The sequence below is a fragment of the Sphaerodactylus townsendi genome, linkage group LG01, assembly GCF_021028975.2.
Source record: "Sphaerodactylus townsendi isolate TG3544 linkage group LG01, MPM_Stown_v2.3, whole genome shotgun sequence".
Taxonomy (NCBI): Eukaryota; Metazoa; Chordata; class Lepidosauria; order Squamata; family Sphaerodactylidae; genus Sphaerodactylus; species Sphaerodactylus townsendi.
Window position 1 is genome coordinate 155468964 of NC_059425.1, and position 20830 is coordinate 155489793.

General features: G+C 42.1%; 1 protein-coding gene across 6 annotated transcripts in view; it reads left to right on the forward strand.

Moving 5' to 3' along the window:
- The window catches only part of SNTG2 (syntrophin gamma 2), a 354452-nt gene that overhangs the window by 223949 nt on the left and 109673 nt on the right, over positions 1-20830 (forward strand). For all 6 annotated transcript variants that reach the window (XM_048497891.1, XM_048497919.1, XM_048497904.1 and 3 more), the window contains 2 exons: positions 9347-9476; positions 17261-17299. In XM_048497891.1, the coding sequence (XP_048353848.1) occupies positions 9347-9476; positions 17261-17299 (169 nt within the window). The remainder of the gene's footprint in view (positions 1-9346; positions 9477-17260; positions 17300-20830) is intronic.

A 20830-nucleotide genomic window follows, 5' to 3' on the forward strand; every position in this document is an offset into this window, starting at 1 on the left:
CACCCTGGGCGCCATTCTAAAAACACTAGGACTGCACTTGAAACACCTTCAAATTGACAAAATCAACATCCATCAGATTCAAAAGGTACCCCTGCTGAGATCTGCACAAATACTCAGTCGATACATTACAATGTGCTGTGCCACTGGGTGAGGCTCAAATTGTAATGAGAGGCCAACAACCAGAGAAAGTACTGGCGCCTGTGATATCAAACAAAATTAAAATAATAGCAGTATCTGGTGACAGCAGGATCATTGAAAAAGAACAGAAGGTCACTAAATGCCATGATTTGAAAATCGAACTTCAACGTCTATAGCACAAACCAGCTGAGGTTGTCCCAGTGGTAATTGGCCCCCTGGGCGCCATTCCAAAAACACTAGGGCAGCACTTGAAACATCTTCAAATTGACAAAATTAACATTTGTCAGATTCAGAAGGCAGCCCTGCTGAGATCCGCATGAATACTATGCCGATACATTACACCTTCCTAAGCGTCTGGGTGAGGCTCAAACTGTAATGAAAGGCCAACAACCAGCTAAAGAACCGGCAGCTGTGAAAGCAGCCAAAATAATGATAAAAAGAGACAGTCCTGCAAAATTAGCAACTAATATGTTGGAGGACTACAAAGTTTGTTTCCTTTCTGAATCATTCCTGGGAGCATCTTCATGTCTTTGTTGCTATCTAGCCATTGCTGATGTTGTCACAAAAGCTATCCCCATGATGAGGGTAATCTCCACTGTAACTATTATGGCTCTTCTATAGAACCAGTAATACTTGGAAACTTTTTTTTTAAGTTATATAAGGACTATAACAAGGAACTCAACCCGGTACATGTGACAGAAACTGGTGAAAATTCTACATTTATCTTCTACCTTTCAGAACTACATAATGTGAGTAACTGCAGAGGAGAAAGCAAAGAAATAGTACATTGACCCTACAGATTGGAGCTATAATTCTGAAATAATTAATGTGTACCACAATATAGATACAGGCAGCCTGTATTGAAATGATTAATGTGTACCACAATAAAGATACAGGCAAGTGATAATACATGGACAGTGGCTGGGCCTGGCACAGCTCTGCTGCCTCCAAGAGGAGCATGGAACAGCAGCGAGCAAGGAAAAAGAAAAGTTACCCTGGTGGGTCTGTGCCTGCCTTTTCCCAGCATAGGTCTACACTGACAAAAAGAGACGTTCCTGGGCCAAAATGCCTCAGAATGCTGAAAAAAGTTAGTTCTGCCTCCAGGAACACCCCCTTACACCAGTGCAGGCTCCTTTGTCAGAGCAATGCCAGTTTCCAGGTGACACACAGTCGTGAAGCTCCTCAATGCCAGCATAAGTGCCCCTCCACTGGCTTCAATGCTACTTGCTCTGGCTTTAGGTGGCATCTATGCTGACGCATGGGCATACCACATCCAGTGCCCGTTTACCTCCTCCCCCACTCAGGATTGCACAATTAGTTTCCTTCTTGGTTGTAATGTTGTTGCTGCACAGAATTTGAGGGTTTTTTCCCTTTTTTATGATAATATATTCTAAATCAGTATTAATCAAACAGAATTATTAGTACACTGAATGCAGTCCTTGAATAGTTGGATTTATGTTGGTGTAGTCTTTTGTAAGCACAATTTTGTATTTTTATCACACCAGGTTTTTACTTATTTGAATATTGTAAAAGTTAAATGGACTTTACAGTCTACCTATCTTTAAGGAACCATTATGTGTAGATTTAAAAAATCAAATATTCATAGTTTTTTTGCTCCCTTGACGCCAAAAGTTATTGTTGGCTTTTAATTATCAAAATAGTAAGAACAAGTCTAAAGTAACAGAGGCCCAAAGTCTGAGTTAATACCTGTTTTCCCCTAATTTGTTGATTGACTGAATGTATATATTAGCATTAATACACAGTAATAGTAATCTGAATTTGCTGCATACCTGTCATACCGATTCATGTTATTTTTCATTAACTGACTGTTATTCGTGCAGAAAGTTTAATATCTTACACAGGAGATAAAACTCCTGTAAACATGTGCAGGTGCCAAAATATTCTAAAATATTCAAACAAGAAAACCAATGATATTCAGGGAAAGGATATGATAATAAGAGAGGCTGTGTTTTTAGATGTAATGGAACAAGCAGAAAATGCTTAGACTGAGTAAGAAGCAGTGGTGGGATTCAGCCGGTTCACTCTGGTTCAGTGCAACTAGTAGCTAATCCCACCACTGCGCCCCACCCTGCCACCACCTGCCTTTCCTGCGCCCCACTTGAGCTGGGGGGGCGAAGCAGCCGGGGGGGGCACAGAGTTGAGGTGGAAACTGTGCAAAGACCTGCCGAGAAAGTGGCTGTACTATTCCCCACCCCACCCTCAGTCCATTGGCTCTGGCCAAGAGCAAAATTGAATCCCGGGGCTCCCAGGCAAAGGTTGTGTCCAACAACAGGCAGAGAGAGACGGGAGGAAGCTTTACACCGCATGTGAATCCAGCCTGCTTTTCATTCACACAATCCACGGCCCCTTCTACAGGAGTGAGCCAAGGCAGCATGGCCACCATCAATGGAGGTTGAGCGGGGGGCGGGGGGCAGCAGCCGGCAACAAGCCAGGGGCCTGCTGACTGCTGCTGTCCTTCCCCTCAACTTCTGTCGGCAGAACTGGTTGTTAATTTATTTGAATCCCACCACAGGTAAGAAGTGTTCTACTAGGATTAGTATTCACTATGGCTCATTCTGGACATGCAGAATAATGCACTTTCAAGCTGCTTTCAGTGCTCTTTAAAGCTGTGCAGAATAGCAAAATCCGCTTGCAAACAGTTGTGAAAGTGGTTTGAAAACGCATTATTTTGCGTGTGCGGAAGGGGCCTATGAAATTTTAAAATCTGAATTCATTAATACTAACTGGAGCCAGTGTGGTGTAGTGGTTAAGAGCAGGTGGATTCTAATATGGAGAACTGGGTTCGGTTTCCCACTCCTCCACCTCAGTGGCAGAAGCTTATTTGGTGAACCAGATGTGTTTCCACACTCCTACGTTAAGAACATAAGAACTAGCCTGCTGGATCAGACCAGAGCCCATCTAGTCCAGCGCTCTGCTACTCGCAGTGGCCCACCAGGTGCCTTTGGGAGCTCACATGCAGGAGGTGAAAATAATGGCCTTCTGCCGCTGCTGCTGCTCCTGAGCACCTGGTCTGCTAAGGCATTGCAATCTGAGATCAAGGAGGATCAAGATTGGTAGCCATAGATCGACTTCTCCTCCATAAATCTGTCCAAGCCCTTTTTAAAGCTATCCAGGTTAGTGGCCATCACCACCTCCAGTGCCAGCATATTCCAAACACCAATCACACGTTGCGTGAAGAAGTGTTTCCTTTTATTAGTCCTAATTCTTCCCCCTAGCATTTTCAATGTATGCCCCCTGGTTCTAGTATTGTGAGAAAGAGAGAAAAAAATTCTGTCAACATTTTTCTCCCCCATGCATTATTTTATAGACTTCAATCATATCCCCCCTCAGATGTCTCCTTTCCAAATGCTGCAGCCTCTCCTCATAAGGAAGGGGCTCCAACTCAGATTGCCTTGAACAGTAGGTTCCATTAAATCACTTTTGATAATATCTGATAATATGTCTGATCTTAACGAGTTAAAGGTCATCTTGCTGAATGTTTCATGGACTCATACATTGGAAGACAGATGAGGAAGTAGCATCAGCAGTAATGACTATCATTTCTCAGATTCTCCGGCAATTTTGGGGATTGCAAGAAGTTAAAGGGAAGAAAAAGTATTACGTACTACTTTGCACATCTGCAGAATATGCATGCATATCCATGGTGCATAAATAGGTGTGGCATTGTTCATATCCACAAGCCAATATTCAACTGATTGATACATGCAGGTAGTCTGAATGAAAAAGGACTTTCAGCAGATAATTGGTCATTCATAATATAACTGTAAAGAGCAAGGGGCTTACTTTTCCAGTGAACCCGATTAATACAATTCATGCTACAGAGTATCTTTGGGGCCTGAAATCAAAGTGTATCAGGACTGTCAATAAAATGGCTGGGCAGTCTGGTAATTCTCAACTGAATCTGAATTTCACTAGTTATTTTATGGGTCAGGAGATACCAAGAGCAGATATTATATCTTCATATTGAAAGTACTGACCTATTAAACCAGCTGTGAAACTATCATTAAGATAAATGTAGTGTGCCAAAAATAATCAAATAAATGGCACTAGGGTGTGTTATTGTGTTATCCTTTTACTTTCTCCTTCATAGTCCCATTATGATATAATGAAAAAAATTATATATTTGAAACCTTTTTAATTTTTCAGCAAGAATGATTGACTGAAACACCCAACATATATTTTATCAACAGCATTAATAACTATTAAGCATAGAGTTCAGTGTTTTGAGCTGTTGCTATTCTGTGGCACAATTTTGTCTTGGATTTTACTAAGGTTGCCTTCCAGAAAGAAAGGAGAATTTTAAAAAGCAGGCAGTGAATTTTGTACAGGTAACATCAATAGTTATATTTTAAAAAATGAAAATAATTTCCTGAAATGAAAAGAAGTTTACCTTTCTAAGGATATGCAACAACTCAGCAACTCTGTGAAATGTAAAAACAAGATTTTTTTTTAAATTCAAAAGTGCCTCTTGCAATGTATAAAACATTGAATAAAAATATAATTTAACCCTTCAGCAATATGACAAGTAAAAGAATTCCCATTTATACTAGTCTCTTTTGTACCACAAACACATCTACAGTTTATTATTTCATTATTTCAAAGTAAAAAATAAGAAACTAATTCAACACAAAACTGTTGTGTGCTAGAAAATATTTCTTTAATATTCTGTGGCCCATTGTAATTATTTCCCCTCTTCAGTATTATGAGGGAGGTTCACTAAGATTACCCAACGAGAGCGGAATTGTCCCCACTGTATTTCTGAGGTTCAAACTGTGGAACATATTCTGCATGATTGTCCTAATTACAAGGGGTCTAGGTCCATCCTTTTTTCTTTGCTTCCTGCAAAGTTCAGTGAATATTCACTAGCTGAGAAGGTTATATTTTTATTAAATAATTCTTCTCCTTTGATTGTAACCTCTGTAGCTAAATTTTTCCTTGATATCTTGGAATAATTTATTTGGATTTGCCAATGTTTTCATTTTGTTTTTCTTGTTTCCTTCCTTTTTCCTCTTAGTTCCTGATAAAAATTTGTTGTAAATATTCTGTGGCTAAATTTTAAAGACATTCTAAATGTTGCTTAACAGTGTAATTATGCTTTCCTGCCACAATAACAACAATGAACACAATAAATCTCTTGAAAAGTAATCTGTCTGTGTGCTTAACAGCCCCATCCAAGAGGCCAGGTAGCTGGCCGTAGCACCACAGCCCTACTGCCCTGTCACTCCCATGGGACTTCCTGGTGGTGTGGGGAGACTTGCAAAGTAAAAAAAGTTTCCCCACCACTGAGAAGACCTCATTGGGCTTAATAGAGTTACGGCATTTTTTTAAGATGCCATCAGTCTGAAGTCCCAGCTGCCAGCATGTGGCAGTGAATGGCCAGTAGTCGGCTCCTCCCACTGCCACACTCCTAGCACACACCCCACTACACCAGCAGCTGCATGAGTGCTAGGATCATGCAGTATCCACATCTGCTGCTGTATTCCAGGGCCGGGCAGGGCTGCAGCAGTTGCACGTTGGTGGAATTGCCCCTCTGCTGAGGCAAGTGCCCCGGGGAAGGCACATTCGTCAGGGAGGCCATATGCTGCTCCCATGGGCAGATTTGTCCCCCACTTTGGATGGGGCCATAAGACACTTAAAATGTTCAGTGGGGGCAGTGGAGCCTCTTGTTGCTTACGATCCACCTGCCCACCTGCAGCACTGGAGATATGGCCAGCAGCTCCTGACTCCTGCTCACCTGCCCACTAGATAGGCTTGCCTGGCAGTCACTGCTGCTTCTCCTCCATTCTCTTAGCTCATGTAGTAGCGGACAGCTGCAACTCCCTCTTCTAAAAGTGGGCAGAAATCCCATGATGCAGTTGCACAAGATTTTGGTCTCTCCCCGCCTGCCATTTTTGGTGTAATTTTCTACAAACTTGGGGGGTGGGGTTGGGGTCACCCAGGTCAGTAGAAAAATAGTCCCTTTTTGCTCTTGCCCTGTTCACTTTTTTAAACAAATCTCTACAGGGGCAATGTTCAGAATTAATGAAATAAGCAATGCAAGATGAACAGCGGAAAACTACATATGTTAGAAGTCAAGTGTATTCTATGTAACAACATTCTCCTTGGGAAAATTAAAAAAAAAGGAAACAGTATAATTAAGACGGCAGCAATTGTTTCAAATTAGGAAGGAAACTGTAAATACTGAACATAATTGCACTCTTCTACACCCACTAACTTCAATAGACCTAGAAAGGTATAGCTCCATAAGGATGAAAAGTGATGTCTATATTGAAGACAGGAAGAACGAGCATTTTAGTAAGTTCAGTTCCCAGACATTGATAGTAGTGCAATAAAGACTAACATAATGGTGTGTGACAAAAGAAGAAATTTGCCAGGAAAAGCTCATGAAAGTTTCTAATATATCTCTCCAGTATATGTTAAATTATACTGTCAAATAGAGAAAAGGTACAACAATAATGTGGAATGTCCTTGTAGTGAAGCGTAGCAAAAGGAAGCTTTGTATAACGATACTATAAACAGAGGTGGAGGAACTCCAAATAGAATTCCATAACATTGTTTTTGTAAAACAATTAAAAGGTATTAACATAGAATGAAGACCTCATAAGTGGCAAAAAGACCTTCGGGTTGAAATAGCCTGCATTAATAACACACCAAAGTGAAGTTCCCTAAAGTTTTTGTAGTAAGCATCGTAAAATAAACCAGATTAAAGGAAAGACAAAGGATGGAGAAAAGTGAATGAATGATTGTGTACTCATGATTGCAACTCCGGGTTGTGAAATTCCTGAGAATTGGGGCTGGAGCTTGGGGAGAGTGGGGTTAGGGAAGGGGAAGCTGTAAGATGTAATGTATTGTCGAAGGCTTCCATGGCAAGAACCACTTGGGTGCTGTGTGGTTTCCGGGCTGTATGGACGTGTTCTAGCAGCATTCTCTCCTGACGTTTCGCCTGCATCTGTGGCTGGCATCTTCAGAGGATCCTGTTAGAATGCTGCTAGAACACGGCCATACAGCCCGGAAACCACACAGCACCCAAATGTAAGATGTAATGCTATATAGTACATCCTCCAAAGCAGCATTTTTTCTCCAGGGAAGCTGATTTTTGTAACCTAGAGATCAGTTGTAATTCCAGGAGAATTCTAGACCCCACCTGAAGGTTGGCAATTCTATTATACAGTTTTTATAATCAACAAAATTCTAACAAACAACATTGTGACACTTTAAGAAAGTTATTGAAGCACAGAATATGTATTTATATGTTATGAAACTCAAAGACATTCACAATGTTAAACCATGTTTCATTTTTTTAAAAAAAATTCTGTATGCCAGTATTGCTTATTTCACACATAGGAAAGATTGTTGTTTCCACTATTTCTACAAAACATCTCAACTGATAAATATCTGATCTTCCAGCCGTGTCTAGTCAGTTTTCACCCATGTAATAGTTCACTTCCTTTTGCATTTGTGGGATTCAGTTTTCAAAGTCCTCCTGGGCAGAAGACATATTCAGATACTGGAAATAATATATCACAACAAGTCTTTTGGAAAATAGTTTGTGTGCGTTTAATTATTTTTTAAAAATCTGTTTAATTTGTAGTGAAGGATAGGTGGGTGAGTGAGATGCCATTAAAAATGAAAACTTAATAGGCAAGCACTGTGTCAGTTTTTTTTAATGGCAGCAATATCATTATCCAAATGAAGGAGACTACTGGGTGAACTAACAGACAAATGTAGCCCAATTCATTGTGTGTTTAATTTGAAGGAAATTGGTCAAAAGGAAATTGCTCACTTCTAAGCATATGAGCATGCTTGGATTGTAGCCATATAGACCACCTTGTAAACTAATTCAAAGGCCGTTTCCGCACGGGCAAAATATGACGTCGTCGCAACGGAAAAAGAAGCGTCAGAGCGAGAGCGTTCGCACGCGCAGCGGCGGAGGTGCGCAGTCGCGCCGTCGCGAAAACGCTAAACCGGCGCGAAGACGGTGTATGCAGAAAACGCTTAAAACCACTCTTTTTCCCCATGTGACGCATCGACGCCGCACTCGTGCGAACAGCCGCCACGGAGCTGTCGTCACAAATGGCGTCGGAGCCTGCATCGAGCCCCTTCGCCAAGAGATCTTGCGCCAGGCGCATAGCTAACGTCGCTGGAGACGCCAGCTTCCGCAGCGCTTCCGTCGCGTAACCGTTCACATTTCTCTCTGGCCCGGGGCTCGCGGACGCCCGCAGCTCCGCCTGTCTGTGTGAACGCTTTTTTTGGGATGCGTCGCAATTTGCGACGTCATCGCGTCGCTGCTTTTGGCCGTGCGGAAACGGCCAAAGACTCTCAGGCATTATTTCCTGTTTCCTCAGGCAAACTGCATATTCATGGGAATGAGAGTCATGGGAATTAAAGCTGATGTTTGTTCCTCATTATTTTTTCACTATTTTCCCACTTTTCTAATACAGTTTTAACATTTTTGTAGTACCAACAGTGGGCTAAGCAGCTTTTCAGCTCAACTTTATTTACCACTTCACTTTCATTCAGAAGCTTTGTGATTGTTTTATATGTGCGGGTGTGTGTTAATGAACTCATGTCCAGGGTACAGGGCGTAGAAGCAGAAATTCAGCCCAGTTCCACTGTTGTCACTGGTAGCATTTACTAATGCTTTTCCTTCCTGTCCATTATCTCAGTAATCCTACCAAGTTAGACTGTTGTTTTTATCTCCATATTACAGATAGAAGGGCTGAGCCTGAAAAGGCAGCTCCTGGCTTAGTGCCACCCAAGTATGTCACAACTGAGCTGAGATTCAAAAAGTAGCTGTTCAGCAATATATGTGTGAGCGTGTGCATGCAATCCTCAGCCACGTTACACCTTTCTAAACCAATAGACTTGGAATGGTGTACCTCTGCTCCACTCGTATCAACTCTCTTGATCCACCAGCTCCTTGTGATTTGTTGATATGATTCAGCTCCAAGTATGTTGTACTCATGAAGGAAACTGTTTTGACAAGTAAAACACTTAATAATCTTCAAGAAGCAAGAGAGTACAGTACCTATACCTTCTTATGCTGTAGCTTGTACTACTGTGACATTTGCTTCTGCATTGTAGTACTAAGAAACACCAACTTGTGAAGGCGTTTTAAAAACAAAAAGTGAGGGCTAATAACTGCTGGTATATCTTCCCTGATGGCATATATTTCTTCTTGCTGCAGATCTAATGCATTTGAAGTACTGGCACTTGATGGAGTTAGCTCTGGGATACTTCAGTATTGTACAGCCCAGGAGAGTGCTGACTGGCTGAGAGCGTTATCAACTAACATCAGTGATTTGACTCTACAAAATGTATGTTGCTTTCTAGCTGTTTTTCATTTTGCCTTCCCCACCCCTATGATTCGCAATAGTTTTACCAGTTATCCAAATTAGTACAATGTGTTACACATAAAACACAACAGGTAGATTCAGGAGGGAAAGATAGTACAGGTGGACACACTGTAAATGTTTATCCCTTCACTCCCCCTTATTCGTGTATGCATACAATACTATCACATGTCATTCATTTATTACTCCCATATATGTATATCATTCACATAAACAGGCTAGGTTCAGATAAATAACTACTGGTTTCATTTTCTTTTCTGTGTTTCATGGGAAGGTATGACAAGAGACACACAAGAGACTCATTACCATCGTCTGTCAGAGCCCTGCGAGATCTGGAACAGTTCCGCAGGGCTTCTAAAACAGAATTATTCCACTGGGCCTTTGGAGGGGGTCGCAGTTGACTGTGTGCCATCCCTGTAATTTGTTCCATCTCACCTGTATTCTATTCTGTTATTATACCATCTGGACCAGTCCCATGGAACGAAATGTTGTTCGCCATCTGAAAATTTCTGTTTTTTAATATCTAAAATAATTTATAGTTTTATTGTATTTTTGGGGTTTTATATTGTGACGTTTTATTATATTACTATACACTGCCCAGAGCTCTTCAGGGGTGGGCAGTATATTAAGTGAAACAAACTTCTGGTTTCCATTTGAGTAGGAGGCTGGTTGAGTGGCTCTGGCTGTGAGTGGGGCAGGATGTGGGAGTGACAGCCACATTGAGTGCTGTTCCTGTCATTTGCTATCTCACAGTAATCTGTTGGGGAGTAAGTGAGAGGCATGCCCCCACAGGGAGCCTGGGGGATCCCTGATGGGCATATGCTGGTTGATTCAGAATGTCCAGCTGGTCCTGTCAATTGCCTTTGTGAGTAGAGTCCGTTGCATTGGCACCACAGGCCCATCCCTTCCGCTGACTCCTGCATGGTCCTGTTGAGAACACCAACAGATGTTGGTGAGTCCTGTTTCACATACTCCCATGGTGGGCTCTCTTCCCTGAAACAGAAATATTGTCTTTGGTGTTGCCATGTCTTCTGGCTGTAAGGGCATGTTGTGTCATCCTGACACCCTTGCACCACGTCCACCTACAATGGTGCTTGCCTCCAGGGGATTGGCAACACCTGGACTTCAACCTATTTCCCCCCTCTTGCCCCATTACAAGCCCCCTTGTGGACATCAGAGCTGTTGGCCCCTTGTAGATCTGCCAGGCAAAGGGGCTCTGGCACAGGGAGGTGGGGCTGAGAAGATGATGTAAAGGGTGCACTGCCTTGCATACCTGTGAAGGCCCATTGGCCCATCAGGTTATGGCTGTGGCGTTGATGTTCCTGAAATGGGATTTCAGTGGGAGAGTATGTGCACTTTACCCTCTTAGGTGGGCTCTTATACCAAGTGCTAGCCCTGTTGTGGGAAGTTCTCTTTCTTCCTACAACTATGAGTGCTTCCCCTCTTCCTCAAGAGTCCAATGCTGGGAGCTATCAGGCAGCATCCCTATGGCACATGCCCTAATTTATGGGGTTTGCTGGGTTCCTTCTGGGTTTCTTTTAATGACCTGGGGTTCAGCCATTGATTCCTAGGGAGGGGGCTTGGCCAGCACCTGGAGCTGTCCATTGGTTGTCATCCTGAGCACTTTAGCGCCTTGGGGGAGGGGTTGCACTGATGGTGTTCCTTCAGAGATGCTTCTAATGGGGCCCTGTTGACTGGAATAACTTTGCATCTGCAAAAGTGGGTGTTCCCAGTGTGAAAGGCTCAGAAAGCTGACTAACATCAGCCCTTCCCGGGGTACTTCCGCATAGGAGCCAGCACAAGACCCTGCTCCAGGACTTCACCACCACCATGGTTGCAGCAGCTTCCCCTGTGTTGCATCCCCCTCCCCTTGTGGATTACACTGTAAATCATTCAGTGACTGTAGAGGAAAGAGCAGAGCATTGATAACTAAAAATATATTTTCAGCATATTCTTGTGTTCAAACTTCAAAAACCTTTATTAGGCATCAAGAGAAAATACAGATAAAACTGTGCAGTAATATGATCCTGAGTTTGACGGGGTAAAACAACTGCTCATAGTTCATACAGTACAAACTTCAAGAAAATAAGTAAATAAAAGGAGAGCCAGAAACTTATTTTACAATATCGAGCAGGAACTTGGCCACCAGAATACAGATAAAACTGTGTGTGTTTTTTTTGTCTCCAATCAAAATGCTTTGCCTTGTCAGTTTTCTGAGTATTAGCCATTTAGAGTTTTTGTGAATGTGAAATCCCTCCCATGTTGCCTTCTTATAACTAACTACACCTTCCAATCTTGGTGTGAAAAGGACATCAATGATGTATTTAAAAATATGCAGAAGAGAAAAACAAATAGATGTGAAAGCTATTTTAATAATCTTAATCTGGGTTTGAAGCAAAATGTTCTTCCCGGGGGTAATCTGCTCAACTATTATGAAAGCACAGATGCAGTACTCCAACTTTAGTCTGCTGTTTATGGAGCTGATGTGTGTCCAGGTCTTTTTGAAGGTCAGCAATGCCTTTCTGTCAGTGGTGTACCACAAAACCCTGACCAAATTGCCCCTGCCCAGCCCCCGGTGGAACTCCCCACACACCCTGCCACCAAATTCCACCTGCTGTGCTGCTGCCCCCACAACCCCACCCCCCAAAACCCTTTTCCTGACCCAAGCAGTGCTGGCTGGTAACATATTGGGGTTGGGGACAAAGCCAGAGGGAGCTCCTTCCCTGGCCTTAACCTTATCCCCAATGTGTTGCTAGCCAGTGCCACTCAGAGCAGGAAATGGTTTGTTTGGGCATTTTTTGCAAGTGTGGAGGCAGAGGAAGTTTGGCAACAGAAGGTGAGGGAGTTTGATGGCAGGGGAGTTTGATCAATGGGTGATATGGGGGGGAGAGGGGACAGAGCCAAAATGTGCCCCCATGTGACCCAGGCGAATGGTGCCTGGGTCATCTGCCCTTTCTGACCCACCCCAGATACACCATGCCTTCTGTAACTCACCATTTCTGGGAACTGAAAAGTTCATAGAGTGAGCATTGGAATGGAGGAGAAAAATATTTATTTTTAAATATATTTTTAAATCTATGAGAATACAGATTACTCAAATGTTGGCTTCTAGAATTTAAATAATAAAGATATTTAGAGCATTCAGATATCTCAGCAACCCTGAGAACATGGAATAAAAGAGTATAATTATCTTCATACTGTTATTGTGGACATTATGAAGCTGAAAGATGGTGGCTTGCCTAAGAACATACAGTAATTTAATGGCTGAGATGCAGTTTGAGCTAGCAGTTCTCATAGTCACCCTCCCATGGCTTTAGAAATTCCAGGTGCTCCCGGCCCCTGGCAGGTGTTGTGGTGGGGTAGAGTTGCCAGATCTAATTTGGGAAACTCCTAGAGATTTGAGTATGGAGTCTGAGGAGTACAGGGACCTCAGCAGTATAGTTGTGTGCTGTTACACTCTTAGCAGCTGGTGGAGATTCCTTAGGAATAAGTTCACAACCTGTGAAAGCTGGGTAACATCATACCGTCTACCTTCACAGCATGCTTTTTCTCCAGGGGAACTGATCTCTGTCTTTTGAAGATGAGCAGTAATTTCAGGGATTCTCATGTCCCACCGGAAGGTTGGCATCCCTACATGACTTGGATCCACTATAGTATTTCTGCAGACAGAAGGGTTTACACCAGTAGAGGGTGACTTTCCGACCTCTTCCTGATGCAACTCAAAATGCCTCCCTATGGGCTATTCCTGGAGTCCGGCCCATCCAAGAGCAACATTTCAACAGTAATTTAGAACGACAGTAGGAAGGAGACTACTTCATGGGCAAAACACCTTCAACCCAAGAAACACTCCATTGGATCCAAGCCAATGTTCCATGTTTCCTGCTTGTATGGTTTCTGGTTGTTTTTCTCTTTTCTTGGTTTGCAAAGTACTGTTTTTCTGCATACAATGAGAGTCCTTTGAGTATGCGGAAACTTTTGCCTTGCTTCTGACTGGTCTTCTGACCTTGAGATCACTTATGGAGGCAATGATGATTAATTCTTGAGAAAGTAGCCTTCAAGTTCCTAGCACAGAGTATTCAAGCTCCTAGCTATACTAACAGCTTGCTATTACATCCCTTGCTAGTAGGTCCCCTGCTTAGAGCCACAGAGCTGGTAAGACTAAGATGATACAAGGAAAACTATTCCTTTGGAATAGGAAGCCATCCCTAGGGTAGTAGAGAGGTCACTTCTATTTTGGGTAGCTCTTTGGATACACACAAGCCATGGTGGACTAAGCTTTCACCAAGGAAGTCCATTTTGTCCATAAGGCACAGGGCAATAGAGAGCAATCCTGACCTGGAGATATAAGGAAATTATGAACTCAAACTTATTGCAACTTCAAGCAAAGCTCACTTGCCCTAAAATTCTACATCATTCAGTATAATGAAGACTATCTCATTAAGTCTGAATTGCTTGAATGGACATTGGATGGACGGACGGACGGACGGACGGATGGATAGATGGATGGAACATTTTAAATGTTCAGTGTCTGATCTCTGGAAAAACACAACCACTTGCTACCTAAAGTGTGGTAGTAGAGAGGGGGACACAATAGCTCTAAAGTGAAAATTTGTGACAAATTGTCAACACACTTGCTTGTAGAAGGGTGGTGGATGGTGCAACTAGACAGGACCTCTCAATGGCAACACAAAGACAGAGTGCTAGACATACAACTCAGTCTAGCTGGAGATAATCCTAGGAGTCATTGGTGCAGTTGGTGGTTACCAAGGTTGTAAATTGCACCCCATGGATTCTTGTGACTTCCTGTGGGACCAGTTGGAAGGAACATGGAAGGACTTGTGAGCCTACACGAACAAACAAAATAAACCACTGTAGTTGAACAGCAGTTATCTCTTCTATGGTCCAGTCAAATCAAGCTCAAAACCCTGGAACCAATAGACACAATAAACAATACTTAAAGAATCTAAGAATATAACATCTCCAAACCTCCACCCCTTTCTACCAGCAGGGTTCTTGTTCATGGCCAATCAGAATAAATGAAACAGTGCAGTGAATTCTTAGATAGAGGGTGTTTCTCCACAGCATATATAATATATTTTATTACTAATTTTTAATTGTTGTTTTTATTTATTTGATGTCCTTATCCTATTCTTTTTGTAAGCCACCTTCTGAGTGTGTTTAAGAAGGAGAGTACAATATAAATCTTAAATAAATAAGCATATTATGAACAAGGAAATTATTTTCCAGAGAATATGCAAGAAGATGATAGTCTAAAATAATAACAGTTGTGCACCCTGCAGAATGAAATGAAATGTTAATGATTTTAAACATGATATGTGATATGGAATATCAATGAGCTGATGCTTTCCTGAATTGGGCACAGTATGTGCAATAAGAACTCATTAACCTAATGTCTGGATGCAGTCAAACCGGAATTTAATTCCTGTTTGATGGGATACACATGACTTGTTCATTGTGCCATAGTGCTCCCCTATCTTATCCTCATCCCCTCTTTCCCAAGAAAGCAAGAAAACAATCTTCAATTGAAAATAAATGCCAGATGCTCATGCCATTTGATTATCAGCATGTGGGCAAATTGGAATTTGTATTTGTATGTATGTATACACAGAGACACGCACACACTAGCATAAGGGGATGAAAAGAAATTTGAATACAAATCAAATTATAGACTATTTTTCTATTGTGTGAATTGTGTCAAGTTCCATAATTACAGTGCAATGCAGATGTGGAGGGATCCCCCTCTGGATGCTGCATGAGCTTCTCCCAACATAAATGCCCTTTCTGGGGAACTTTGGCTGGCAGAGAGGCGAATCCACTAGCACCCAACTTTTGTGTCACCCCATGACACCCAGCCATTAGCTTGGTCTCACACCGGCACTTGCACACCACCCCCAGCTAAGCTGGTGTTCCGGTGGCATTCCAGGAGGCAAGACCGACCTCAGCCGGCCTTCAGATTCCTCTTGGCCCTGTACATCAGCAGAGTTGCCAGAGGAGATACGCCATGGTTTTTGCAGTGTATCTCTAATCTCCCCTATGGGAGAGTTGGAGATTTAAAAAAAAACTTTTTCGGACTTCCCCTGCCTTGGGAATGCCCCGTAGAGCAGCTCTTGATTGAGCTGTTATAATTGTTGAAGATAATGGTTATTTGGATTAACCTAAGAGATCTCCTCACCCCAGTTTAATGCTGATTTAGAGCCAAGAAAGTAAACCATAGTTTGGGGTTCAGACACAAGGATATATTATGGCAGCAAAAATAGAAAACTTTTAAATCAATCACATAGAGGGGAAAGACAAAGGGAGTTCAAGGATCTCCTAGGCTTGTGACATTCCAACACTTTTTTATTTGACAGGATTACAAAAAGTATTAATTCGTGCTATTTTATGAAGCTGTAAATTTTCCTTACACAGTATTTATCTTCACTTTCTTAAGTGAGATTATGTGGAACATTTAAGTATGGGTCATAGATACTTTCTTGTTTACAAGCAAAGTTAAAGCTTGCAAGTTTATGGACCTGAATGGACCTGAAAAGGGGAAATTCTATTTAAGACTGCACAGTTAGTTCCTTCCTTGATACTTCCTGTATTTACTTGTATGGTTATCATAGCTGAAGCTCATATGTAAGCCCTCACCCAAGAATCTGTTCAGGGGAGTCCTCTCAACAGAGGTGGAAGGAGGCATACAAGCCACTTTCCCCCTGAAAAATGGATATGGACTCATGCTGATTCCACCCAACATAGTTGTTACCAGACATGAAATAAATCAAAAGCTGTAAATTGCAAAAGGAAGTCAATGTAACAACCCCTGAAATGCTCACAAAATCAGGAGTTTGAGTTACCTGGCCAGGTAAGTTGGAGGGACAACCTGCTCTGGTGAGATGTACCAGCCAGGACCCTGCCCCTGACCAGGCCAGTATTAGCCATCCTTACTGGTTAGTGGTCCAGAAGGAGGGCCAGGAGGCAGGGAAACTTGTGTGTATGTGGTAGCCACCCTGGCTGTTATCCAGCAATGCTGCCAGCCCCCCTTCCCTCAGTCACCTCCCTTGCCACCCCCCGGGGACCATAAAACAGACCTCGGATAAGGCCCAATGGCTTCTGCATATGCTTCAAACTCATGTAAGCATACTTTGGAAATTGTATATTATGTAAAACAGTACAATCCTCCTGTTGCTCAGATTACACTGTTCTTATTTCAAGAGGTACTCTTCACAACAGCTAAGTTTCAGAAGAATTGATTCCAAGTGTGGCTAATGTTCCACACCAGTGAGGCAAGAAAATACTTTTTATTCTCACAGAAGTTCCTTTGGGTTTATGGTTAGTACAAATGTCTCCAGGAAACAGAGTTGAAGTACATATTACAACCCACTTCCCTGATTTATGATACATATAATAAACCTATAGTTCCACCTCATCTTTCCATAGTGAGCAAGGCTTAAAAATCATAACTGTCTTAAAATACCATGATGGACTGATATTCTAGAAGTTAATTTAAGGAACAATATTTTCATTTCTTTATTCTAGGAAGATGAAGATTATACAGAAAACAGTATTTTTTCATTATCCAGCTCTCATAAAAAAGTCTATGTTTAATTGTATTGAAAATATAGCTAAGTATAGTTTCCAGTACTGTTGCGATTGGAATCAGAGTATAGTTATGCATGAAAGTAATGAATATTAGATAGGTTGATTTGGCAATATAACTGTCTCAATCTCTCTCTCTCTCTCTCCAGATGAAGATGGCAAATAAATGTTGTTCTCCCTCAGACCAGGTATGCTATTCATTTTATTATTGGTAAATATCTGTCACTTCCTTTTTTAGTTGTGATTATTAAAAGCAGGGCATGACGAAGTCAAAGTTATACAATTCTAAATTATATGGGTTCTAATTGTATCTCCCAAAGTTCTGCTTTTGAGGGGCAGGGTATCCTCAGGAGCATTGGGATATTGCAGTAGTAAGCATCTTGATTGCCAGAAATCATTCCTTCTTGCATGACCACTTCTGTTAAGACCTTCCATCCACATTTAGTTGCATTCAGTGTTTACGTTTCTGGTGCAAAATTGAATAAGGATTGAAATAATGAATCCTGCTTTACAAAGCAACATGCGCTGAAATTGCAAATTATTAAGAAACATTTGTTTTAATATCTTGTTAGCGTAATTTTGGATCTTCATGGAATCAGCAACGTTTACTAGTGACAAGGAGACAACTATATATGATTTAATCTATATTCGATGTGCTTTGCTGGATGTGTCAGATGAAAAAGTAGAGAGGTCTATTTAAAGTACAGAAATACACAGGCAACTGACATGTCTATCAAAAGCACCAACCTAATGCACTCTTCCAGCTGATTCCCAACAAAAGACAAGTAGTAACATTTGGAACTACTTGTAGTGTCGCATCTTTAAGAAGAGTATCTTGAAATGAATTGGAGTATCCAAACCTAATGGGCAGGTCATGTAAAGTATATGACAGTAGTATGGATGCCACTAAGGCTTTGGTGATAACAATAGCATGTTTTGGCTTTAGTGCTGGGTTCAGAAGGCAAATCAGTCAAAGTTGATAAAAGGTACTCCTGATCACAGCCTATTTGTTCTAGCAACAATGCAGGATGCAGGTGAAATCCCAAGCTATGACGCTAATCTTTCAGGGGAATATAATCCTCTCCACCATAAGCATTTTCCTGGCCCAGTAATTTCCTGAATCATCATCATCTCTGCCTTGTCTGGATTACTCTTCAGTTTATTCACAGTCACCTTATTATCACTGTGAGGCAGATTTTTCCATCTATTCCTTTTGGGTCTCTTGGGACTGAGTGGCCTTTCTGGCAACATGTGATGTTTTCAGGCAATAGTTCTAATATTATATGACCTTAATGTGCACAATGCCTTTTTCTTTCCAAACCAGTTCCCTTAAAAATGGTACTGGAGAACTTAGGTTCAAACAAATTAAAAGGAAAACTTATTGAACAAAGATGGAATTATGAAGAAAATCTATAGATGGAAATCAGGCAGAAGTAAGCTATGCAGAACCTTAGGTTTCTGTTACAGGCACAGGATTTTATCAAGCTTCCTAGTTTCTGGGCAGCCCCATCCAAGAGCCGGACACCATGGCTGCGCCCAGTCGCTGCTCCCAAAGAGGCTTCCCAGTGGTGTGGGGAGTCTCAAAAAGTGAAATAGACTTTATAGACTTATGCCACCCAAAAGGGTGGCGTAAGTCAAGATTCTTTATGGCTGGCATAACACCATAAGGTGGGAGCCAACTAAAATCAACTCCTCCCCAGTCACACCCCTGGTCCACCCCCACTATTTCAGCAGTAGCAGTGGCAATAGGGCACTGGTGATACATCTGATACCACATCCAAGCACAGGCACACACCAGGGTAAGTGCCGCAGGGAGGACAAATCTGCCAGTGCAACCATGCATCACTTCTACCAGTGGATTCAAGCCCCCCACCCTACCCCAGACTGGGCAGGGCTCTTCATTTCTTAGGTGTTATATTTCATATGAAAGTGCAGTTTTGTCTTGAGTTACTCTTAGATGTTACTGACTTATGGATTTAAAAAGACTCTGGGTTCTGACAGGCTGGTATCCCTCTTCTCAGTACACACAATCTTTCTATTGTTAGACATCCACTCTACCAAACTCTCCCTCGTGAAGTAACTTAAGCAGATCCCTAATATATCAGGGAATCCTCCTTTGAATATAATTCCCTAACTAGCTTAGGAATTCTTCTTTTATCTCCTAGAAGATATATTCTCCCCGCCCTTTATTTATGGTCACTGTGGAAAGGCTCTCCACCTTGACCAATAAATAAACCTCTAGTTCTTTTGCCTGTGTATTTCTGCTCTTAGCCAATGCCACCACACACCATATTTCAGATCAGATTAACTCTCTGACTAAAATTCTCTTAGGGTCGATTTTCACACTTGATGTGAAAATCTAACCTGACTTGACATTAAAGCTCAGGAATTCAAATCCAAAAGTGTTCAATCTTTTCCCTCTCAGAGAGATATCTCCTCCCTCTATTAGTCTGCTGGTTGCTTCAGCAATCGGAGCACAGGTTAGCTTCAGAGGTGGGATCCAGCAGGTTCTCACAGGTTCCCGAGAGTAGGTTACTAATTGTTTGTGTGTGCCGAGAGGGGGTTACTAATTGGTGATTTTGCCACATGATTTTTGCCTTAATTACGCCCCTCCTCTCAGCAGTAGCGCGCAGAACTTGAAGCAGTCTAGCAGGAGGTGCACCGGCGTGTGTGGCAGCCTGCGCATGTGTGCATTCGTTTCCTGCCCAAGGACTGGCGCAGCGGCTGCGTCCTTGCCACAGCCCCGCCCAGAAATGCCCGACCACGCCCCCGTTGTGCCCCGCCCAGCCGCATTGGCGTTATGCCACAGTTTGAATCCCACTACCATGGGAACCTGTTACTAAAATTTTTGGATCCCACCACTGGTTAGCTTACCTAATCAGAGAGCTGTCCAGTTCCTAGGAAGTTTTTGTCTTTGCTTTGTGTTGTGACTGCACTTTGTTTTTGGCTTTGCTTCCAAACATTATCTGTGCAGACTGTCACAACTGCCATCTCTAGACATCTACTGAGGATCTCTGCTGCAGTGTATGGACTAAATGAAGAGCTTAAAGAAAGCTGGATATCTTTAGGGTAGTGACAGTTCTGAACTCTGAATAACTGACTGACCTCTGCCAGTGATATTATGTAAATGTTTAAACAGCATGGATGGAAAATTGAACTGTGAAGCAAGTCATAGGCAAAGTCCTATAGATAGGGACAATAATTTCCCTGCACCCCTGCCTGGAATCTACCCTCCAAGAAGACAAGAACCACCTCTGAATAATACACATTAGTTCCAATCCAGAAATCAATACAAGAAGACTCTGTGGTTGATGGTATCAGAAGTCACTAACAGTATCAATACACACATCCTCTTCCTGTTTACCCGTACAGGTTGTTGGCCTGCAACCAAGGCAATTGTGCCCCAAAGAAGGCATGAGTCAATATGGATCTAGATAATCAAGTGAAAGTGTAGCTTTGGTTATTTTTCACCCTTTTGTGAATCTTTCTCCTGATATAAAATGGGAGACTGGCATATAATTGCCTGAATCTGTAGGATCCAATGATATCTTTTTTGTCTGTAAGGTTTAACCATGACCTATTTTAGGGCTGATGGTACATACTCAAGCCTTTATTGATCTCTAAACTCATTATTTCAGAGGCAAACTGCACAATGTTTCTTTATTCATTCACACTAGCTTACCTGTGTTTTCAACAGCCACACAGCAGCTAAACAGAAC